General features: G+C 36.7%; 1 protein-coding gene across 6 annotated transcripts in view; it reads left to right on the top strand.

Moving 5' to 3' along the window:
* Positions 1-14,172, top strand: part of LOC115333678 (ubiquitin carboxyl-terminal hydrolase 12-like) — a 32,846-nt gene that overhangs the window by 5,079 nt on the left and 13,595 nt on the right. Inside the window, exons 1-3 of one of the 6 annotated variants that reach the window (XM_029996966.2) lie at positions 4,538-4,658; positions 9,244-9,324; positions 13,554-13,767. In XM_029996966.2, coding sequence (XP_029852826.1) covers positions 4,581-4,658; positions 9,244-9,324; positions 13,554-13,767 — 373 coding nt within the window. In that variant the 5' untranslated portion in view covers positions 4,538-4,580. Of the gene's footprint in view, positions 1-4,537; positions 4,659-7,775; positions 8,267-9,243; positions 9,325-13,553; positions 13,768-14,172 lie in introns of those variants that run through there. The other 5 variants (XM_029996969.2, XM_041118967.1, XM_029996967.2 and 2 more) reach the window with 5 other exon arrangements.

Below are 14,172 nucleotides of genomic sequence, written 5' to 3'. Positions count from 1 at the left end.
CCCAGAGAGGTGGTGGATGCCCCATCCCTGGAAACATTCAAGGTCAGGTTGGACAGGGCTCTGAGCAACCTGCTCTAGTTGAAGCTGTCCCTGCTCAAGGCAGGGGGGTTGGACTAGCTGACCTTTAAAGGTCTCTTCCCACCCGAACCATTCTATGATTCATCCACGTGACCTCTTGTGCACCAACTTGTGAATATATACACATTCGGATCCCTTGATGGGCCCTGTGTCTGATTTTTACTGCCATACCTCTGTGCCTATTTAACCTGTACATGTGTAATGTCTGAAGTTAGAACCTATTCATAAATCTGTAGTGTTATGTTTTGCCTTCCATCAGCATCTACTTCCTCACTCTTTACACTATTGTTCCTCCACTGTTTGGTGTGTGAAGATCACGATAAAATCTTATTACCAACTGACAAAAGAACAACACTGGTAAACACTGGGTCTTGAGTACACCTGTAGATCTGTTTGTGTTTGTTGTTCTAGAGGGCCAAAAAGCTTTGAAATATCTGAAAGCTGTACTAGCAAGACATCTACTCTTACTGTGTTACTAGGTCATTTGAGAGAAACCCAAGATCAGGAGAAATCTTGCGGAGCTCTTCTCAGGTGGATGAACTAGCTGTGAACACTTCCGTAATCTCAGAGACAGTGGCTAAGAAGAGGGAAATAGGTTGCTTACAGTACCACAATACAAAGGTCGAGACTCTTAAGCAGTATTTTCTGTACTTCCTACCCTTAATGCAGCATTCTTTCCATATGTTCTTTTTACTGGAGCCTAGCTTTAATGTGTAATTTTAAAGAGCATAAAATTACAGAATTTCATAAGTGTGTATGACTTGCTTTACCTCTGTGAGGCATAGATCTTGTGGACCTTGCAAGACCAGCTCCTAATTGAATAAACATTTATGTGAAACAGTTTACAAAGCATTCTGTATTAATTTATTTAAAAACACTCTAAGACTTCAGGTTTTAAACACTTCATAGTAGTAAACTTAGTTTGAAATACAGCACTTTCTAATTTCACTGTGGTCTCCGTGATACTGGTAGTAGCCAGAGTGCTCGGTAAGCTTTATTCCCTGTTAAAGAGTGGGCAAGGCCAGCCTTTCCTGTGTGCACCAAACGATTAAGAAGATTCTGTAGTATTTGGAAGCGTGAGCCTTGGAAGATCTGTGACACTGTTACACCTGCTCCTTTCAAGATTATCAGTTTGTTTTGCCTGCATAAGCATGCAAAGTGGTGGAATCCAAAGTTCAATTTACCATAATTTGTTATGCCTAGAGTGGCAGCCTTCCTAGATGCATGAAAAGGGATAATTTCAAATGCTAAATCATAGTGAGCGATAGCTGAGCTGATAATTCTTTTTATCTGACTTCAGTGCTACACAGCCAAGGAGTTTTAAAAGATGGGGAAGCAACATCTAATTCTGTGTTTAGAAAATCATGACAGTATGTTCTGTAAACTTTCAGAAATACAACCCCAGTTCTGCTCCTTTCTGCAGTCCCCCACATGGTAGTTTTAATAGTCCTGAAGCTGGAGCTATTATCGTGGCTAATACAGCAAAGTAAGTGCAGGCAGACTTTATGAAATGCATCATCTCATTCAGATTTCTCTCCTGAAAGGTTTTAGGTAGCTCTGGCTTGGCCTACTTGTTCTCCTCCCCCTCCCGCCCCTTTTTGTTTTGGTTGGTTTGTTCACTCTTTAAAAATCATTCTTCAGTCATGCAGTATATTTAACCAGCTTTTCTAATCTTAAAGGGTGCCCTTGGAGCCTTTCTACACAACTTGAAAGCTGCTTCCCAGCTTTTTTCAAATGCTAAACCTTACCCTGCTCTAATTAGTTGAAAAGAAAGAGTCAAATGAATAATTAGAGACTTAAGCAGGACTTGTGTACCGGATATGTTCTGGACACGGAAATATCTCCTAGTTATCTTTCCCCTTTTTGTCTTTCTTTAAGGGAAATGTCTTTTGCAGGCAGGTGCATGCCATGCACTCAGTGGGAATAAGCTGGTTCCAATCCAAAAGCTGAGTTAGTATGGTGTTGAGCCCAAGCTAGTATATCATAAGGGATTTTTATTTCAACAGGCTGTTATACCAACCATGCTATGCAGCTTCTGGGTGTGCATGCAGCTGTAATAAAAGTTTAGGGATATCCTAAGTTGCAGTGCTTTAATTACTTCATTTGATCTGAATGATATTAATTGCAATGGGAGAAGGATAAAAGGCTTGTGTAAAATGCGTATATTGTGGAAATTAATACTTTGCACTGAGCTTAAAAAAAATAGTAATTTATCCTTGAAGAAAGGCTGTGTCTTCAAATTTCCATGGACCATATGGAGAGTGTTTTAAATTAACTGATTCTCTCTAGCTCGCTAGAAGTAATCTGGTGATGAGATTAGTCTTGTGTGTATTTTAGTTAGGGCTAAAGCAGCTAAACTATATAGGCAAGCATAGGAAACTACAGTTTAAATGTTATACAATGTACAGATAGGAATTTTTCTGGAACTTCAGAAGCAGTAATACATACACATCCAGATTTTAAGAGTTCTCTTCTGAAAATCTCCTGCTGTCTACAAATGAACTGTAAATGGAGCATCTAAAATGGTGGAGTGCCCCAAAATAAGCACAGCAATGACTTGCTCAGACTTCTTGTAGATTTTGTCAGGATCATTAGTATCAAAAAAAGAAACAAACTGCAAGTTTATGGTTGTCTTTTTTGAAAAGACGAGAAGGGCTTCACAGTTCTACTTACTTCCTTTTCCTGTACTTTAAGCAACTGCTTCATCCTTGTTCGCATTTAAAAAACTCTAGTAGCATTTGTTTGACAGGTGTTCTGTCTGTTTAGGTATCTACATTTCCATGTCCTTCTAAGAAACCAGACAAATATTTAGTATTTTGTCCCATTATGTTGAAATGGTAATGAGTGGTTATAGAATGGTTCTAAATCCATTGACAATTTGCTGTTGCATGGATTTTCCTGCGTAATTTCAAAACACTGTATAATTAGAGCACGTCATAAATGCTGCTTGTACGGTAGCCACCTTCAATGACTATTTTAATGGTTATATTTTTTTGTATCTTCATTTACTATCCCTCTTCTTTCATGATAGTTTTTTCTTGTTTTCTGACTGTACTTCTTTCACTCTTCCAGCCTATCCCATAAATGTCACACATCCACCTCTACAGTTCAGAAAATACACCCAATTGCTAATAGCTAGTGGATTGTGCTAATGTGAGACGCTCCCGCCGCATTCAGTCAAAGCAGATATGAAACCAGCACCCTCCAAAATGTGGAGGACAGCTGCCTGAGCCCTCCTTGTGTGCTGTCTTAAAATTGCAGTTTAGCAACGGTAAATGCCATAAACTACTCTGCTTCTCCTCACCAAATCTCAAGGCTGTTGCAAAGAGGACAGTGGGATCTTCCCACTCATAACCCTTTCCCATCGTCTGCTTTGTGGGTTTTTTTCCCCCCTCATTTCATAGCTTCAGTGCCTCTCTGCTCACTGTTTGCTCAAGCAGTAGTACAGCATTGACCTGATTATTTTTGACAAGAGCTCTGAATAACAGCGAGGATACTGACCCAGTGTTGTGCTAATTTTGATCCTTTTCTTACTGAAGCTACAGCAGCAGCTGCTTCATGCTCATAAGGTCTGCTTGTGTGCTTATCAAGATGGTAGGACGTTGCTTTTATAACCATTCCCACGTCTGCAAAGTTACCTTCATAGCAGCAAAAAGTAGATACTTATAAATGGAAGCGTGAATTCCTTCGAAGTGTGAAAGTGTTAGTTCAGGATAAAAAATTTTGACTGGTAACATTGGTTCATCTGTAATAATAGTCTGCTTATTCTCAGCCAAGTTTTGTGGAGGATTAGGACTTCACTGAAACTTAGTAAAATTTGTAGTACTAAAAAGGGAAAAAGTTATAACTTGAAGCAAGAACCATGCGGATGCCAGACGTGGATTTCTCTCATCAGTTGACCGTAGTTCATGTTCTGAGCTATGCAGTCATTATTAATCACTCCCAGCTGTTCCTTCTGTTCATCAATAGCTTCAGAAGAACTCTTTAAGTTCTGGGCCTTATTATAATTTCTACCATGAAGCTACTTATGTATAGTGAATAGAAAAGTGATAACTTCATCTTCCAACAATAATTTCTTCTTATGATTCTTGTCGGATAAGTGAATGCAATCTATAAGCCATTTGTCTATAAGAATAATTACAAATTCAAATAAGTTTAAGGGCACAGAAGTATTTAAGCCCCTGGAAACTGTTGATACATTTCCAGTTTCTGAAATCAATTAAATCTAGACCAGAGAAAATAGTAATTTTCTTTGCAGGAGTGGTTGTAAACTATAGAGTTTGTAAGAGACCGTAATGCCTAAGCATACTTCTTTCTTAGCTCGTTCTGGTGATGCAATGACTTAGCAGTGTAATCTGGCTAAGAAATAGAAGTCTCCTACTATTTTTTTCCGCTTGCATGGTGTATTGAACTGGAAATAAATCTTTAAGACTTCGCTACTGAGCAAAAAGGACTCACAGCTTACAAGTTGGAAGACTTGATAGATCTCTATTCTGGTTTTGATGGGTTATTCAGTTAAAATTTCAGCTATACTGTGGGATCATTTCATCTGTGATGACTTGGTTAGACAGCTACCTCAGGTAAGAGTTTTTGAAACTGGTCTTTCACATCCCTTTTTATTTTACCATCCCTTTTTGCTTTACCAAACTCAACAAAACCTGCCTTAGAGACCTTTTGGTGTTCTTGGGGTAAATATTAGTTTTACTCAATTAATCCTATCTTCCCTGTATCTCATACATATCTAATGTTGGTGTGATGTCCCTCACTGAGTTGGCATGAAAAATGGAGGAAAACTTGAATATTAACAATTCCCTGTGCTTTTGTTTGATACTTTAAAATTTAGTATATGAAATTTTTTTTTTTTTAAGAGTGTTCTTTGTCTTTTCTGATGGAAATCAGTGAGCACAAATGTTCTTGGGTAGGTCCCTTTTTTAATTAGCTAATATCCACAAAGTAAAATTACTGCAGCTACGACAGAAAATATTTTAGTATTGGTGTCTTGGGGTCATCTTGGCCGTTGTTAGCTGTATCTATTATTCTGAACTGCTAAGATGGTGATAGTTCAGATGGGCCAGGCAGCTTTCCATTTTTCTGTTTGACTAATCTGCGGAAACTCACTGAGCTAAGCTTGCTCGCTCTCTAGATTCAAAGTCAGTTCTGCTAGTGGGGGTGTGAACAGAATAGGGGAGCTCTTGAAAAGTGCAACCAACCTCTGAGACAACATTTTAAGTCACAGTAATTTCTAGAAAATTATAAATCCTGATTACAAGTTGCTGAAACTTTAGTTGTCACCTCCCGCACCAATATGGAAGTGTTAAATTCGCATCTCTCCGAGATTCCAATTATATAAGTAAAACAGTATTACCACTTCAGTTAAACTAGGGGGATGTTTTCCTTGTCGGGTAATTATGTGTTGACTGTATAAATTTGTGTTTTGTTCCTGCTCACAGAACTGTGTACAGAAAGTTGTATCATCTCTTCCTGAACTGGAGTAGCAGAGCAGTTGCTTGAGAACATTTTCTTGGGCCTCCTAGAAGTCTCAAGGATGTAATTCTGGGGTTTTTATAAGATGTATTTATTTGTCTTGCGCTAGCAATGAGAAGTCAATAATAATCTCATGCATTAAGCTTTATATTTAGCTGTACTTTAATGTACGTTATTTGCTTAGCTTTTGTATGCCAAGCAAACTCAATTGGTATGTATTAGTCATTTTTTATTGCTCCCAATGTGTGTCATAGTTTAGCAAAACAGTATTGATTTTCTTATGTTTTTAGATGTGTAAAGTACTGTAAGATTCAGAATAGTTTGTCTGTGGCACCCCAGAAGAGATGCATCTCTCTTGATTCCCCAAATAATCAAATATAAATTTTTGTTCTTAGGACACTTGCCACTTGGGTTAGATTTTTTTTTTTTCCTAGATGAGAAATGTGACTTGTATGTTTACAAAATTACGAAGTGTGTATTGTTTCTTATGAGCAAATACTTACGTGATCTGAGGCAGAAGTATTTATCCAGATTGAAAAATTCTTTTAGTGGTGGTGGGAAAATGTGTATAACACTTATCAGCCTGAAAACAAAGCTGCTTATTAGGCTTCATTACAGCGCAACACACTTCGTGCTACACTAGATTTGGTCTCCAGTTGGTTAATTTGCTATTTGCAAATTTAGTTGCAAAGATCACGGATTGTGAGTAGCTGAACTTTGACTCTAATTATGCAGCCTTACTCACAAACATGTCATGTATTTCCATGCTGAAACTTGACCAAGGCCAACTTGTGCTGTCACCATAAAGTGCTTTTTTTTTCCCTACGTACTCGTTGCCTTGTGTAGTATAGTTCTCCTGGACATTGACTCCCGTGATAAATCACTATATACTGTGCAATGTAGTTATTTTATCATGGTATGCTAGGCATGTGCATTTTCTAGAGCTTCTTCAGTATGTTACATATTATTTAGTTTGCAAGTTTGCATTTTCAGAACTATTTATGACTAGTTTGTGATTTTGATCCCTCCCACAATTACGTTGAGTCCTGGGTTTTTTTTTATGATTTTGGTATGCTAATTTAAAATGTTCTCTGACAAGAAACTTCAGAAACATTGCAACTAAATGTTAGGTTAATTTAGCTTCTGTGGCTGATTGACTTTAACTTTAGCATTTATTAAGGAAACCTTAATTTTTTTATCTCCCCCTGCAGTTAACTTACCCAAATTTACAAAGTTTTGGCAGTAGATACACGGAACCATTTGAAAAAAAGGCACATGTAACCTGTTAGATCAAATGGGTAGATACATGTGGAATACAGGTTGGTGGTGTAGTTGAATTGCAACACTGGTTTATGGTAGGTTATTAATTCTTTATAGCATAGTCTCATTAAAAATTACAATCCTTATGCTTTTATTTCTTTGTTCAGATATTTATTCCATATGTTGCTTTACAGACTGGAGTATTCAGGTTGTCTAGTTTCACTAGTTCTGTAAGTTGTGGTACGTGCTTTAGTTGTCTGTTTTGCCAGCATTTCTCTAATACTATATTGGAGGTCATGGAGGAGTTGAGAAGACTGTTGAGAGAAATTTAAACTGAACTTCACAAGCTTGCAGATTTTACATATATCCCTTCCTTAATTTTGAAATATGCAGAATGTAAGAGTAAAGGAACCTCACTTAGCAGTCAGTTCTGATTTCAAGACCGAAAATTTTTCAAAACCAGCATCATCTCTTCTTGTGCATTTACATAGCATGTAGGTTATAATCTCCTATTACGCTATTACCCAAAGTCAGTGTTGATCAGAACAATGTAAGTGAAGAGCTGAAGTAGCATTTGGAGAGAGCTGTATCATCAGTTCTTCTTTGCAGATAGCTATTCTTATGTCTAGGTTTGGTTTGGGTTTTTTGAGGGGAGATGGTGGAGGGAAAGAGAGGTACTTGGGGGCAGGGAATGGACGTAGGGAAACAAATGAGAGGAGCTGCTTGAACTGGCACTGATGCCTCAAAAAATGTCTGTGTAATTGCTGCTTGCGGAAAGTCTTGCTTGTAAATCTGTCGGCACCTAGTGAATGTTTTTGTGGTTTTTTTTTTTTATAGTACCCAATTTTGAGCCTTCCTCATTTTCTGTCTTTTTTGATATATGTAATTCACTGTAATTCTGATGTGGGAGATCCAACTACAGAGTCTCCATTCCTCCTGTTAAACTAAATTATTTCTTGGTTTCTTTCCTGTTTCTTAGAAAATTTTTAGTTATTTCTTTGCTGAAGACAATCTAGATGGAACTGTCTATACAGTCTCCACTTGTCTGTGGTTTATATTAAAGCAGAATGCTAAGGGAAATGATTGAAATACGTGCTCAGCAATTAAAAAACATTACTAGCTTCAGGGAAATAGATGAATTGAATTTTGCTGGACTGTAGTTTTTGGTTTTTCAGTGCTTTTCTGAGGTGTTTTAAGATGGCTCACCTGTGCAGAGGGATTGCTGTTTACTGTTCGCAGAAGGTTATAGGTGGAGTGAGTTGGATATTTAAAACAGAAGTCAAGAATCCAAAGTGCTTGGATTCTGCATTGAATGATGGTAACTCCTTGGATAACAGCACAGATGCAGCTAAGGACTGTTGGAAGATCAGCAAGAAACACTAGAGAACAAGATGGAGTGGTATGAGGGAAGGTACCAAATCCCAAGTGGAAGCTCAGCTATAAGGTACTGGTAGATTAAAAAAAGGGGGGAAAATGGAAAGAGATGCATAAACCACTTTGAATTTGAAGGGGACAAAGTTAAAATTGAAACTAGAATTTTGGTGTGCTTTAGTTCTTGTTTTGTGTGACAAGTAAGACCATATAGATGTGTAGTGGTATTTTTCAGTTGTATATAAAATAGGATGTTCTATGCTTATTATATTGCTGGAGACTCAAGGATGTATCAAAATACACTGTAAGTTTAATACATGGCCCTTAAATTGAGGATGGCAAAGCCAAAGCACTTTTAGGTGATCTGAGTTTGAGGAATGTCTGATAAAATTCTTCTTTCCATTTTTCTTGGTTTTTGTAATCATGCTTCACTTGTCCATATTACTTTCCAGAAAGTAAGTCTAAAAATTCTAGTATTTCTAATGTAAAGTGTCAGGGAAAGCAAGATTTTTTCAAGAATTCTTTATATGAGATGCAAATAATAAACAGCCACATCAAACCTTTTGTGCAGTCCACATCCCAAAAAGATGTTTTTTCTTTCGTGGGATTTATAGCCCATATGGTTTCTGTCCTCTAGGTTTAGAAGTTCTCTGTGTGTTACAAGTTTCTTTATTTTTACAATGCATTCTTGGCTAAATTTAAATTGGTGTTTCTAGGTCACTGTGACTAACCTGAAGTCTTAAGTGAGGACAAATTTCTTGTTAACTTTCAAAGAAATACAAATGCAAAAACCCCTTCTGTTCAATCAGATAGCTCTAACTTGGGCTGAAGAAGTTGAGTTTTTAAGTGAAACCATAGTACCTTTTATAATAATAGAGCATCATATTGATTTCATTTTTAAGAACATAGGAAACACGAGATGCTAATTCTCAATGGAAATAACTTATTTTCTTAGCTGCTTTGTTTTTATAGGAGTATTATGAATTCTGTTGGATTTTTTTAGGAAGTGGGTTTTTTTTGCCCTAACATAAACATACTGTTTCTTTGTAGGGCGCCAATGCCTCTGCTTTGGAGAAAGAGATTGGTCCTGAACAGTTCCCTGTGAATGAGCATTATTTTGGCTTGGTCAATGTAAGTGAATTTTCTGTGGTTGAAATGCTGGTTTTTAATTCCTATCCTAATTTTGAATTTAACAGGATTCTCTGTTAGATCTTTATCTATGAACACTTCTAACTTAAGGTGGGATCTTAAGACATCCTGCAATATGGTGCTATGCCCTGTTATTAACCAAGATATAAATTTCATCATCAATACAGAAAAATAAGTATATTTATTATAAAGCCTTTGAGAGAAACCTTCCTACTCAGGTATGTTTCTAATTATACGATTTTAATGTTTAGGTGCAAAGGACGTTAACTAATAAAGTGTGTACATTGCTCATATGCTCTTCTAGAGAAGAGAGATTTGATTTTATACTGATGCTGCAGGGTGTAGGAGCCTTGAGGTTTTAAAATGAAAGTGTGTTACTTTTCTAAAAACATTACTGGTGGGATTAGTGGAAGTTCTTGTATGTGAGGACATGGCCAGGGGATGAATGACATTGATGTGGTTGATAATTTTCTTACATGTGGTAATACTCCTTTTTTTATTTTTTGACAGCCTGGTGTAACAGTGAATCCTTCTAAAAAGATGTATCTTTTTGTATCTGTCAGTTGTATAGGTCTGACTTAACTGGGATCTGTTGGGCAATAAGGATTGTCTACCTAGATTAACTATGGAGAGAATGGAGTATTGATGTTGATCTTGCCGGTGCTTCTGGAGGAGAAGGGCAGCTGTTGCACCTGTGACATCTTTTACCAATAGATATAGGAAGTTAGTTAATAGAAACTGTGGTTCTGTGGCATCATATTTATGATGTGAAAATATAATTTTGGCAAAACTCACTAGAAACATAAGTATACTTCTGTTTGCTGGTCATCTAGGTACATTTTGTTGAAAATTGAAAGATGATCTATCTTTTGACGCACCAAATAAAGTTAACATAGCTACTAAAGTGTTTTTCGTTGCAGCTCGTTACAAACTCATTTAATTGACTTCTGTGTGGGTTTCTAGCAGTTTGTGTTCTCAGGCACCAAACTATCTAAACACACTGAGTTATATTCCTTAAGTATGGTGTTAATGGCCATTCCAAAGCTGCTGAGGTTTGCACCATAATGAGAAAAATGGAAGGCATCTCCAATTGTAACATAAATAGCAGCGCGATGAATAGTGTGAAGAGGAAAAATAGCATTCTAAAAATAACCAGAATTATTATAACCACATCCATTCTCTGTTTTGAAGGACAAAATATGACTAATACTGTTGTGCTTTATTCCTTGCAACCAGTTTCTTTAGGATAATCGTTTTCATGCTGTTGTTCTGAAGAGCTTTTTGCTAAGTTATTTCTAGTTCTTTCATGATTTGAAGTTAATTGGAGCACTTTAAAGAGGACAGTTTCGTGGCTTCAGCATCAATACTAGTAAATGTGTGGTTGCACTGCACATAGAATCAGGTGTTGAAGCCATGGACAATGGAGGCTTTACATTTTTTTTTTTTTTAATAGTTATTTTCTGTTTGGATCAGTGAGCTGAACCAGCTTGCCTGTGATCAAACTGCTCTGCAGCGGCTTTAGCAATGTATGGGAGAAGGGTCTGACTACTCCTCCTGACAGCCTGTTAAAATAGATCATGCGTAATGTTGAACTGAAGTGCGAGAGGGATGAAACAATGTTTTCATTGCAGAATTTAATTTCAGTTTTCATTTTAAGAAGCTTTTATCTTAAAATAAGCCGTCAAACTTTATTTTTACATTGAAAGTGTAAAATTTTACAAGTTCTTATGAAGTTAAGTAATGTTGACTTTAAACACAGTCACTTTTAAGCAAAAACTCCTATGTTTTGGCATCTATTTAAAATATTTATTTATACCAGAGAAACCATGACAAAAAAATTTAAAAACCTATGTGTTTGTGCCTGTTTTTCATTTGTGTTTTAGGTCACATTAGACTTTATACACTATTTATGTATTTGATCTGTGCATGTAGCTCCAGGTTTGGAAATATTCATCAGCCCATTGAGAACTGCCTTGCCAACCTGGGTTTTGGGGTTCTGTCAAAGACAAATGGTTAGAGCCCTCTGGTTTTTTTTTTTTTTCAGGCAGAATTTCTAGCAAAGTTAAGGTCATGGTTGGAAAGATCTGACTACTTCGTACTTCTAAATGCAAACTGATTGCAGTTTAAAAGTGTGACACTGCTATGTAATACTGTTTATTTCTGGAGAACTCTCTAATACAGAGAAGCGTAGATTAATAATTGAGATATTCAGAAGTTTCCCAAGGCCCTGAATTGCTCAAAGTTGGAAGGATTTTGTTCTATCAGGAAAAAGAGTCAGAATTGCTGAAATAAAATGCGTCACATGGTCTTTTTGTAAAGTACTTGGCATGCAGTAAAATATCTAAAATGCTAACATGCAAGATAATGATTTCGGGAATAAAAGTTCTTCCACATTACTTTATGTAAAGGTGGTAGCAAACAATGAGAGTTTAGAAGGACATTTTTAAAACCTAAAGCATGCCACAAAGAGAATTTTTCACTTTATCACTTTGCTGCAAAGCATCTTGCATCTTACTGTTGGGAATTTTTAAAGCTATTTGGATCGTATTTTAATTCTTTAACTCCTTTAACTCTTCCATTTAGTTTGGTTCTAATAATTTCTCTCTGTGTGGGTAGCATCAAAGCAGGACATGTATTACCAGTTGACTTCATGCTTTTTTAACATGATTTCTCCATGAATACGGTCCTGAAATCTCATTAACTACTTGCTTTGTAAACTTTTTTGACTTAAGATGCACCATGCCTTCCATTTTAATTTTTTTTTTTAAGATGGCTAATTTCTAGTTTCTTCTGTCTCTTAATTTTCTGGCAGTATTACAAACAAATATGTTAGATACCTCATCTGAAAACAATATTTAATCAGACTTTTGGTAGTTGTCTTGTATGCAAATTTAGTTAGCATGATGCTTATTTGTTTTCCTAGGTCACTAACAAGCATATGAATTAGGTTCTATCCTAATTCACATGTTTGTTCAGCTTGCATATTTGTTTTCCTCATGTCAATAAGTTTTAACTGTTGTTCCGTGTTGTTTGCATATGGTATAAATTAATGTTAATGTAACCATACTGCTGTAACCTTTTTAGCTGTATGAATTAAACTGTTGAATTTCTGTTTCAGTCAGCAAACTGATTATTAACTTGAAATCATTCTGTTACAGTGATCACACCGAATTTGGGTGAACAGTAGCAGCCATATTCTCTGAGTATCACTTAACAAAATAGTCTGTGTTCCGTAGTCAGATTTGTATGCTCTTTTTGTTTATTTAAAGTATTTTGCTCTCAATGCTCTTGAGATGCAGAATCTCGCTACCAGAATATCTGGGGACTGGCAAACCCAAAATTTGTTTCACTTTTTTGAAGCAACAGCATTGTATGATACAGTTGCACAATAAATTGCAAAGAAACAACTCAAAAAAAACCCATGGTGTATTTCTTGTGGATGATATGCTAATATCTCAGCAGTCTGAGTTTTTCTTCTTGTTAAGCGATGTGGAACACTGCCTCTGGAAGTTGTTATCGCTGTCCTCCTTTCTCTAAAATGACACTGCCTTCAGATATGGCAGATGTAAAACAGCTGCTCTTTGAATTTGCCTGCATCATGTACTTCTCATAATATTTCATTATAAACAGGAAATATTTAACATGTACCTTGCTAACTATCTCTGAAAAGTACTTTGTGTATCTGAGACAGGCAAATCTAACATAGAAGTTCATGCACTGAGCTCTTGTTACTATAATACAGTTGAGACACAGTGATGCTGATGGATGCTGTCTTCCTTTTTCTGTTTTTTTGTCCCTCTGTTCTGCTGTATCATTGGCACCCCTCCACATCAGTATCAGCAGGATGTCCCCTATCAGGATTAGTAGCATGCTGTGTCTCCAGAAGTTTTGATTTTGTAATGAGCCCTCAATTGGATTTTTTTTTTTTTTTTGGTCAGTGGTTTCCTGCTTTTTTTTTTTTTTTTTTTTGTGTGCCCAGTATCACTGTGACTGTTGTCTTCTCTTCCTTTTCTTGCTGTTACCAGGTGTGGTGATACAGGGATGAGTCTCTTAAACCGTGCCTACTAGTATTTCCCCAGTAAATGAACTCTGACAGACAATTTTTCCATTTTTAGTATGTGACATTCTTAATGAGCAACCTCTTTCTGGTATTACTTTTTAACAGACCTAATATGAAAACATTTGTTTTCCTTTTGTTCTGTTTTAACCAGTTCGGCAATACCTGCTACTGCAACTCAGTCTTACAGGCACTTTATTTTTGTCGTCCATTTCGGGAAAAAGTTTTGGCATACAAAGTGCAGCCTCGAAAGAAGGAAAGCCTCCTGACATGCCTCTCTGATCTCTTCAACAGTATTGCTACGCAAAAGAAGAAGGTGGGAGTCATCCCACCCAAGAAGTTTATTTCCCGATTGAGGAAAGAAAATGGTAAATGAATAAATGAAATTTTAATGCAGATTTAAGCATTGGAGATTTAAGCACATAAAACGTAAACATAACTTCCTTTTTGAGTGAGTCCAAATTATCAAGTTTTAACAGATTTCTGGAAGATTGTTGAACTCCTGCTTGTGGTGTGAATTTCACCACCTCTGTAGCATAGGAACAGAGATTATATCAGAACTGTGCTGTGTCATAAGAGGATTATCTAGGTATCTTTGTTTCTGTACTTGCTTAGACCAGGTACAGAGCATGTACACAAGTCTCAGTACTCCAGTTATTCCACATTGGCATCGTGTTCTGTAGAGGTCTGCTGCAAGTCAGCACACTTCAGGTCGTTGCTAGAAATTGTCATGGGCTAAACAGACCTCATGGAGTTGGTCAAAGTTGAACTCT

This window comes from Aquila chrysaetos, chromosome 21, assembly GCF_900496995.4.
Source record: "Aquila chrysaetos chrysaetos chromosome 21, bAquChr1.4, whole genome shotgun sequence".
NCBI classification, from domain to species: domain Eukaryota; kingdom Metazoa; phylum Chordata; class Aves; order Accipitriformes; family Accipitridae; genus Aquila; species Aquila chrysaetos.
This window is presented reverse-complemented; position numbering and strand designations above follow the sequence as displayed.